This window comes from Elephantulus edwardii, unplaced genomic scaffold, assembly GCF_000299155.1.
Source record: "Elephantulus edwardii isolate Elephantulus edwardi_28Jun2011 unplaced genomic scaffold, EleEdw1.0 scaffold00114, whole genome shotgun sequence".
Taxonomy (NCBI): Eukaryota; Metazoa; Chordata; class Mammalia; order Macroscelidea; family Macroscelididae; genus Elephantulus; species Elephantulus edwardii.
The window spans coordinates 752,941-763,511 of NW_006399864.1; the positions used below are offsets into that span (position 1 = coordinate 752,941).

The window sequence follows — 10,571 nt, forward strand, 5'->3', positions numbered from 1 at the left end:
TTCCGGAGGCAAGCCATTTCAGAAGTGGATGCCGCTCCTGCTTCCAGGCTTGATTTAGTCGGGAAGCTCCAGCCAACACTGTCCACCATGGGTACCCATTACCACGATTGGCATATCAGTGTCACAGTCTTCAGCATCACAGCAACCACGAGTTCCCTCTGTACAGCAACACACAGAACAGTGCTATACCACCTAGAAGAATGTTTGACAGGAAGACAATTTGAACCTGGCTATAATAATTGCTGCAGTTAATAGGTAAATAATTACACCTACAAAGGTAAGTGAAATATTAAATACTAATACAATTGTATTTAACTCATTACAGATATTTTGTAATGACACTACTCTTTCTGAAACGCTTTATTGTGTCTTCAACCCTCATAGAAATTAGGCACTAAAAGTCTTTGTGTAAAAATTGTCTAACATTTTCACTAACAATTTACAGAATGGTTCGCCTCTCAATTGTTAATGTGTTAGCGTTCAGCATTAAGACAATAAAGGGTCAAGTTCAGCTTTTGCCCTTGACAGTTCATTGCAGTAGAGTAATCACCACGTGATCGTCTCGACCTTGCCATAGCATTTCTCCTTCGAAGTCCACCAGGCCGTGCTTCCTGGCCCGCATGAGAATGCCCACGACTTTGTCTGAAATTCGGACATATCTGTCAAAGAGGTCTCCAAAAGTCACCTGGATCTTGCCGTCCCGTCTGTGGCGGGCCATGGTGCGGATGATGAAGCACATGTCCATGATTTCTCTGTGGATGTGCTCCTGGGCACGCTTGGCCCTCTCGGCGGTTTTCGTTCCCTCCTTGGGTTGCCCATAGCCCTCATCTCCTTTGTGGAGGCGGGTGGACATGGCCAGCTCGTAATCGAATTCTTCACTGAAAGGATTGAGCTTCTGGGATTGTACATGTTCATCGGCCCACTGTTGCCATCTTCCTTTCAAATTGCCCACTTGGCTGTATTTCCGTTGGGCTGTGCAGTTGAGTTTCTCTGTAAATCTGTTTGCTCTAAAGGAGAGAAAGGGGAAAGAATGATGTTGAAAGATCATGATACCGTAACACCTAAGTCTTGCTGTCCCTTTATGTTTTCTATGTTTTATTCATTTTAATAAAACAACACATTATGCTTTTTAATATAATTTCTCATTATAAGAGATAAAGCCTATTTAAAGTTTTAGAAAAGAAAGAAAAACTACCACAGTACCACTGTTTTGATTAATTTGGTGTATTTCTTCAATATTATTTTACCTTAAGCATTATAAAATAATATTAAACCAAAAGAGATAAAGTCCTCAACATAAGGCAAAATATGTGTATCTTGAAAATAGCATGTTAATTACCTTTTAGAATTAGACCCATATCCATGCATTATAGGAATACACTTCTTATAGGAATTCTGAAGCCACTTTACTTCCGAAGGATCAGGTTTATCCCACCTCATACACAGTACTTGTTCATATGTGAATTATATGTATATGGACGTTTAAGGAGAGCATATCTATACCAGAATCAGCAATGCACGATTAACTTTAAAATATCAAGCGGTTCAGGTTGCATGCAACTACCAGCTAGGATGGTAAGGTTTGTGGAACACTTTCTTTTTAGCATTGTCATAACCCGTAGTAAGAGGTACTGCTAGTCCAAAAGGCTTGTGGTCTTTGACTGAATCCATTGGGTATAAGGAGAGAGACAGACAGTCCTCCTGTGCAACATATAGACTTGGAAAGTGATGGAGATTATATGAGTTGAAACTGGCCCAGCGGTAGTGAGTTTGAGTTTGACTTTGCATGAATATTCCCTACATCCACCCTATGAAATAGATAATATTTATAACCACTAGAAGAGGAGATTGAGGCCAGAGACATAGCACGTGAAAAGTCATGAAACTTAAGTGGTAGGACTGGGGTGTGAAGCTAGGCCTGATTCGGGCCCCCATTCATAACCAAACAATGTTGCTCTGAATCAGTGACAGAACCAGAATTCAAACCCAAAACTGTCAAGGCCAAGCTCATTGTTCTTTCTTTTTATGCAGTGTTACCACAGATAATTCAGACAAATGAATGTGTTTCAATTATGTGCGCATCTGTCCTTGGAATTCAGGATGCCTTTTCATATTAAGAAAAAAGCACTGAAAAGTGTAGGCCAATATTATCAGGGCATAGGACTGATGATAAAATGGGCAAAATTTGTGATTTCTCTATTTCCCATCTGTATGTTTTTCTCATGTCTCTACCTTTTTAGGGAAAACAATGAACTCATTTGTTCCCCTCCTTTTCACAAGGGAGCTCTGGTGGGCTAGTGGTTTGGAGTTCTGCTGCCAACCCAAAGACACCCAGTTCAAATCCATGAGAGACTCAGTCTCCTCCCTTGTGATTTACTGCATCTGAAATCCCCCTGAGGGTCTGCGATGGGTTGATTCCAGCACAATGGTAGATGGAGACAACAACATCCTCACAAATGACCCACCCTCCTCCCTCTCACGAAAGAATTGTTATTGACAACATTGGATTGGCATGTGTTGAAACTGTTATAATGTGATTGCAAAGCCTGCCTTCCAGTCAGATGTTTCAAATGCAGGTCAAACTGCAAACAAAGAGGCCTGTCCCAGAGAAAGCGAAACCAGGCTGCTCCTTGGAAGCAAGGGTCTCAAAACTCCATCTCACATACTTTGGGCACGTTGTCAGGAGGTCCTTGGAGAAGGACATCATGCTCAGAAGGGCCGAAGGTCCACACAAGAGAGGGAGACCCTGGATGAGATGGAATGACAGTGACTGTGACAATGGGACAGGGGTATCAGAGATGGTGAGGCTGGCTCACAGCAAGGTTCAGAACCACTGGACATCAGGTCGCGATGAATTCAACAGTTCAAATCCTCCAAACCCTCCACAGGAGAAAACCTGGTCAGTTCTTTACCTTCAAGACATGGAGCCTTAGAAACCTGCTCGAGAGTCCAAACGAGTCAGAATCGACTCAGCTTCCGTAAGTTTACATAACTGTATTTTCTTCCCCTCCTCCTCCATAATAACTCTATTTTCTATGTCATTTTACCTTTTTTCCTTGGTGGGCGGAGGGAGTATTGACTACAATATATCATCATGCTCTTACATGCAATTGCGTGTTCCAGTTTGAGTTCTACTGTAATATGCAGTCAACTTGAGGGCACACAACAACAACAACATAATCAAACTCACTTCCTGAAATCCGATTGCCCAAAAGAAGGAACCAAGCATGTAAATAGAGGAATGTATAGATGTAAGTAGAGGAGAAATAGATGTAAATAGAGGAATGCGTCCTGAGCGAGCTTCCCCCGCCCCAGAGGAATGATAGCCACTAGATGGCGCGCTGTCACTAAGTCCCACGCTCTGGATTTCCAAACTGCTGGCTACTCTGCCTGTGACTCAAGTAGGATTTTCTGAAAGGAGTTCTGGTGCCCAGTGTGCCCGGAGCTCTGCTGGGAACTGAACTGCGGTCCAAACCTCCCAGCTGCTCGGTGGAAGGAAGAAGTGGCAATTCGCTTAGAGACTACCTGGGGACACCTGTACTCTGTCCTGTAGGGGTTTTAGGATTACTGAGCAACTGGACAGCAACAGATTTGGGTTTGGTACACTTACTAGATATAATAGAATTCAAACTAGAATATGCAAGTACATATGACAGCATGATGGCTTCTTGTAGCTAATATTCTCTCCACCCACTGGGAAAAAACACAACCCCCCAAAAAACCCCAACCCCAAGGTGGCAAAACGACACAGAAAATACAATTATTGTGTAAACCTATAGCCGTTGAGTTTATTCTGACTTATTTGGATTTGTCATAGCAGGTTTCTGAGGCTACATGTCATGAAGAGAAGAACTACCCAGCTTTCTCTGTGGTTGGTAGGTTTGAACTGGGGGACTTTTTAGTCATAGACACTACACACCTGCTACCAGAGGGTGTGTGTGTGTGTGTGTGTGTGTGTGTGTGTGTGTGTGTGTAAAAAAGTAAATAATATATATTACATATGATATAGAAATATATAATGTATGTATTATGTAACAAAAATATTTCAGAATAAACTTTTGCCCTTATTAAAATTAGGCCATAACTTTGGTCCACACTTTGCAGTGCTTTGTTTGTTTGTTTGTTTGTTTGTAAATAGGAAACTGAACTCTAATTCCAAAGACAGACTCATGCACAACTGAAACACATTCATTTGTCTGAATTATATATTGGTGGTATCACAGCATGAGAGGAAAGAACAATGGTTTGGCCTCTGACAGTTGTGTGTTTGAATTCTGGCTCTGTCACAGAATGAGTGTATAATTATAAATTTGGGCTGGACCTGGAACTCCACCGATTTCCTGTAACTCAAAAATCTCATTCCTATTGAGACAGAACCAACTAAGAGCTGGCCCCTGTGTGGGTTTCCAGGCCTGAAAATCACGTAGGAGCACACTGTCCATCTTTCTCCCACAGAGTTGCTGATGGGTTCAAACTGAGGGGAGGCCTCTGGGTTGAGAATGAACTGCCTGTGCCCTCAGTTATCTGTGATCCCCAGTCGAGGAAGCATCCTTCCCAATCAGCAAAGCAAGGGCCTTCTACTGCCCTTCCTAACTTATAAAATACAATCTAAAGGTATGCTGGGATGAATTTATTCTTTGTGCGTTGGCTTGTTTGCTCATCCCTGCATTATATATATGACTGATTAAAGGAAACATGACACACAGTAGGTCACATCAGAAGCATGGCAGCATGATAACTGTATTCCAAAGGTAGTGTGAACATCTCCGACCAGCAGTTATGGTCTCTGTTTTGTTATCAGCTAGATTTGAAGACTCTCTTTGTGTTAGTCTGTGGAGGGCTTTCAAAGCTCTCCTCAGTTTATTCTTTAGCTTGAGAGATGCAATCTAACACAGTAATACCAGCTCTGATCTGGTTTCCTGATTTCACCACTTAATAGCTGTGTGTCTTGAGTAAGTTTCTCAGGTCTCTAATCTGTACAATGGCCCTCTCCAGTTCAAGTGCTAATCCCCCTGCAAACTTTGTACAGAGCTCTGGTGGCCTCGTGGCAAGAAGCCGCACTGCAAACCTGAAGAGTCGACTATCGTTCGGTTCAGACTCTTTGGTTCACAGCAACAACAGTGTTCGGAGGAGAAAATGAATGATTAGTATATTAAGCTTTCTTTGCTTTGCGAGAGAAGGGGGGGAAATTCCTTTAGTTTAAAGGAAGAGGACTAAAGGATGAATTGTTGTTGTTGTTATGTGCCATTGAGTTGCCTGTGCATAGGAACTCTATGCACAACAACCCTAAGCCCTGCCCTATCCTGTGCCAACCTTATTGTCTCCGACACATCTATCCCCATTACCCCAGTCACTGAATCAATCCATCTCATTGAGGGTCTTCCTCTCTTGCACTGTTCCTCTACCCTCCCAAGCATGATGTTCCTCTCCAAGGACTGGTCCCTCCTTGCAACATGTCCAAAGTATGTCAGATGAAGCTTCAGAATCCTAGCCTCCAAGGAGCAGCCTGGTTTAACCCTCTCCAGGATGAACCTGTTTGTTCTCTTAGCAGTCCGTGTGTATTCAATACTCTTTTCCAACACCATCGCTCAAAGGCATCAATTCTCCTTCTATCATCCTTAGAATGCAGTCATAAAATCAAATGGCTGAGTATTCAAAATAATATATAAAATATAAACCATTTTCACAGCAAAACCACTATTAGTAAAACAAAAGATCTTTTAACAAAACCTGAGTTATTTCTATTCATGCAACATCTTAACGATGAAGAGAATATTTTCTATCCATTTAGATATCCAGGATACCTCAACAGACAGTGCCACCAGAGCGTGAGTGAACAGAAACCCCGTTCATATTGACTTGCTCCCTAATCTCACTTTCTATCTCTCAAGTAATAGGTCATAGTTCCATCAGACAAGAGATCCCAGTAGACTTCTTGTGAAAGTTCTAGGGCACAGCTCAGATTACTGTTGCCATTTGGAGATGATGTCACATACAACATTCTAGTTCCCTGTGAGTTGTAAGACTGGAGGCTGAAGAGGAAAATCCTGCTCCTCCCATTGCCATCTCAGAAAAGTCAAGTTCTTTTCACCTTAAGTAATTGGAATCATGAAGCTGGACCCAGTGCATTTCAGTGATTCAACACATTAAGCAACTCTCCTGAATTCATTGTGTTACATAAGCCATTTCATAATAGCAATGAAATATGGTTGGTTATATAATTTTCAGATGAGGACACAAGGACTCACAGTTTTCCCAAATGACTATGATCAAATTGCCTTTTATTGCAAACTTATGTACTCTCATTCAAGTTATGAAGAGGCTCAAGTTCATTCCTGGTTTCAAGAACCTTAATAAGCGAGGCTTTGTGTGTCAGTCCAAGGGGGTTTAGATTACTGGTTAAGAGAATGACCTCCAGAGCTAGAATGGCTACATTCAAACACCATGGGCTATAAGATCTGAGATTTTCTATTATTTCCAGGCTTGTATTCCCATCTGTAAGATGTTAAGAATTAATGTACTTAATCCTTTGTGGATATTGAGAAGAGTAAATGAATCAATAGTTCCTAGGCAAATGTCAAAGAATCCCAGATGGACATCAGGTTAACCTCTTAGCTACCTGTCACAGTTAGGTGTCATTTGGGTGGGTTTCAATTTATTAAGGACCCATTTTCTAAAGAAGAACTGCCCTCTAGGATTATCTAGTCTGTCATCTTGGTGGCCAGAAGTTGGACTAGTCCTGGTGGTGCAGTTGTTAAGCTCCCAGTTGCCAAGCAGAAGCCCAGAGGTTTGAAGTCCTCAGCTGCTCTGCGAGAGAAAGATGTGGCAATCAACTGTCATAAAGAGGACTGCCTTAGAAGCCCTTTCACGTAGTTCTACTCTGTTCTGTCGGGGAGATAAGAATTGAAATCAGTTCCATGGCAACAAATTTGGTTTTTCATTATCTTGGCGGTGAAATGGTTGAACATTAAGCTGCCGGCCAAAAGATTAGAACTTTTCCTTGGAACAGGGAGAGAACCTGGCAATCTCCTCCCATGAAGATTTACAGCCTAGAAAACATAGTTCTTAGTGGTAGAGGGCAGCTATGAGTCTGCATCACCTCCATGCATACAACAACCATCTTTACAGAGCAGATTTCCAGGTCTTTCTCTTGTGGAGCCTTTGGGTGAATTCCAACTACTGACCTATTGACTGATAGCTCAACACTCAACCATTGTGCCAGCAAGGCTCCTACTCACTCATCTCCCAGCTTCTGACCAATTCAAAAGGCATGGGCCTCATTCTGTTAGTTTCTATTATCCCGTTTCTAGTATATTATCTTTCCCCACAAAATCCAGAGGTCAGAATTTAGACCACAGCTTCAACTCAAAATGATACTGTAGGTTGTGCATAAATTCAGGGCACATGGAGGCCCTGCCCCATGGTTGGTAACATGTCGAGTCCATAACCATCGCATTTGGAGGCAGGCATGCTCTGTTTAGTGAGGTCACCTGACTAACTTGCTGGGCCACTTTCCCCTCTGAGCTTCAGTGGGATACTGGACCCCTTCATCATTTATGAGAGTAAAAGACACAGGTGTGGGAACTACAGCACACAATAAATGGTGATTGTCACATTTATCCAAGACTCCACTCTGGGTTCCTTGTAAGCAGGCAATATATAGCCGTTTTCCTTCTACCTAATCACTTTTAAAGTCACAAACTGAAAGACAGCTTTTTATTAAACTCAGTAACCAATTTTGCTGCCTGGCTTCTGTTTGCTTTATTAGGTGTGAGAGTCACATCTACATATGTCATTGTTCCCAGAGGGCATCTGTTTAGAAAAGTTCATGACATCAGGGTCCTCTCCCATGTTTTCATGCCCTTTGGTTTCGTAGTAGGAGATACTGTACATGGAGTTGTCTTAAAACAGAGCAACTGTGTCATGCTTGATCAGATACGCTAACCGCAGTGTATTTTTTGGACAACTAAATGTCTTAGGAATGTGCTGTTTTAATCCTCCAACTTTAGTGACATCTTGGCATATCCACAGCTGCAGAAGTTTTCTTTAGCCTTGAAAAATTGCTAGATCTATATGAGTGATAAACTATGAGTCAACTATGCCTGAACAAAGCTTAACAAGGACAACCACATGGAAGTGTTCTATTCCGTCATATCCAACTCAGAGGCACGCAGAGTCAGCATATGAGTAGTCGGGATCCCTGGTGACATGGTATGTATTGCATCAGACTGCTAACAAGGTCAGCAGTTTGAATCCCCCACCCACACCAAGAATGTAAGATAGGCAGCTCCTTGGCCATCAAGGTCAACAGACTCAGAAACCCAGTGGAGGGTCACTAGGCATTAGGATCAACTTGATATCAGTAGGTTTGTGGTTTGTTGTAGGAATAATGAGTGTTCACGTTGTTGTCGTATACTGTCTAATCGGAACTGACTCCTAGCGGACTGGTCTCCAGAGGGTTTTTAAAGGCAGTAAATGGCACAAGAGAAGCCTGCCTATCCTTCTTCTGTGGAGCAGCTGGTGGATTAGAACCATGTGCCTTTGGGATTGCTGTGCAGCTTCTCACCATTAGGCCACCAGAGCTCCCTAAAGCTTTTGTAGATTGAGGGTCTATGGCAGGCACTGTGCTAAGGATTTGAGAACCTTAATCTTTTTGCTTCTCCCAATAGAACAGAACCTACCCAAAAGCTTCCAATTAACATTCTTTTACAGAAAAGGAGACCAGCTTAGAAAAAGTGCTAATAAAGAGTAGAATTGGGATTAGAATTTGTGTTTCCTACAGCAGAGCCCATTTTCTGTTGAGAAAGCAGCCAGCCACTGGTGTACAGGGTCAGTGAGGTCATAGGAGAGACTGACCGGGGACAGAATATTTCTCAATCAGTCTATCTGCAAAGCCTCCCCTCCACCCCTTTTCTTCCTTCCAGAGAAATAAGCCAATTTATTTCTCACTACATAAAAGAGATGACATTCACTCAAGACACACCTCTCTCTGTCAGTATCAACCTTGTTGAGGCTAACACTTGAGTATTCAATTTAAAACAAAAAAAGACAGCAAAATAGCCTGGACCTTTGACACGCAGGTCCTTGTCTGAAGTTGTCCTTTCAGCCCAGCTGCGTGCCTGCTGGTGTGAGCTCACCAAGTGCCTGAACTTGAAGACTCTAAATTTGGTATTGCCTCTCTACCTTCTCACTTGGCAGAGTTAGTTGGGGCTAAACCATGATCCAGGTATGGAAGGCCAACTACCTACTGGTGCAAATGGTTAACAGGAGCAGCTGCTAAGCTGAAAGGTGGCATCAACCCAGAGGTGCCAAGCTAAAAGGTGGGGGCTGCTGAAGTCTACCCAGAGGTGCCCTTGCCAATCTGCTTCCAAAAGAGAAACCACTGAAAGTCCTATGTGCACAGCTCCACTCTGATCCGCAGGGAGTGGCTGTAAATCAGAACTGATTCAGCAGAGCGAGTACCAAGGCCCCTGAGGGGCCATTCACTTACTGAGAGGGCAAGGGGCGTTTGATCCTGGCTCCAGCCACCTGCTCGCCTTCCGGCTCAGGCCGCTCCTCGCTCTCCCCTCCATAGCCACTGTCCTCCGTGTCTAGGCTGTCGCTCCGCCTCTTGGTGTCTTCCTGCTCCATCTCCTTCCAGCCCTTGGTCAGCTCAGACACCAGCTTGCCGCACTTCCTCCTCCTCGTCGGGGAGCCGTGGCTGTGGAGGATTCTGTCGATGTCATCCTCCGCCTGCGTGGGTGCAGACACCTCGCTGTCCTTCTCGTACCTGTGGCTGAGGTGGCTCACATCTCCTCCTCTCTCATAAGCCTTGCTCACCACGGTTTTGCTCACTTCTTTCCTTTTGATCTGGGAGACCTCAGAGGCGCCCCCGGAACTCTGTCCATCTCCTTGTCCCTCGGGCTGTTGGGATGCAGACTTCAGGGCCCTCTGATCTTTTTGGAGAGGGGTAGGATGTACCTCTGGTTTAGGGTCCTGGGTCCCTCCAGGCAGCCAGCCTGCAGGCTCCTGGGCCTGCTTGGTGCTGTTCTCATTTGCCCACTGCTGCCAGCCTCGGGCCAAGTTGATGACCAGCGTGGCTGTGCGTACCTTCTGGAGGGCAGCCCTGGCTGCCCCTCCCACCCTTTCCTTCTCCCCTGGAGCCATGTTTCCCTTCTGTTCTCAGCTGGGACCCCCAACACTGGCTGCAATGGAATGCATGCAGTCACTGAAGAGCTGGGATTTAAATAGCAGCAGGGTCTGGGGTAGGAGGGAGAACTCGATGACGCTGGAAACTATGCCAAACATTTCTTGCCAAGACGTGGTGCCTTCATTCTGACAGCGTTCTTTTTTTAAACCCTGAGGGCTCCAGTTTCTCCACAACAGAGGGACATCTTGGCTGGTAAAGGACAGCGACACCCCCTTCCCTCTACCAGTGCCAGAGTGGAAATTACTAGATCTGATCATGTGTTCAGCCTTCAGTTTGTCTTGACCTTAAGATGTGATCCTACCATTTATAGGACCATGCAATCTGTGCCCAGACTGTGCTAGGAACATTTTGGGCATGTTCTCATTAAATGTCAACAGTGCTC

General features: G+C 44.1%; 1 protein-coding gene across 1 annotated transcript; it reads right to left on the reverse strand.

The window, feature by feature from the left end:
- Positions 1-529: 529 nt before the first annotated feature.
- ABRA (actin-binding Rho activating protein) lies at positions 530-10,146 on the reverse strand. The gene is made up of 2 exons (XM_006892326.1): positions 9,491-10,146; positions 530-1,007 (listed from the first exon to the last, which is right to left on the reverse strand). Exons 1-2 carry the CDS (start codon positions 10,144-10,146, stop codon positions 530-532), a joined length of 1,134 nt encoding a protein of 377 aa, XP_006892388.1.
- Positions 10,147-10,571: the final 425 nt, after the last annotated feature.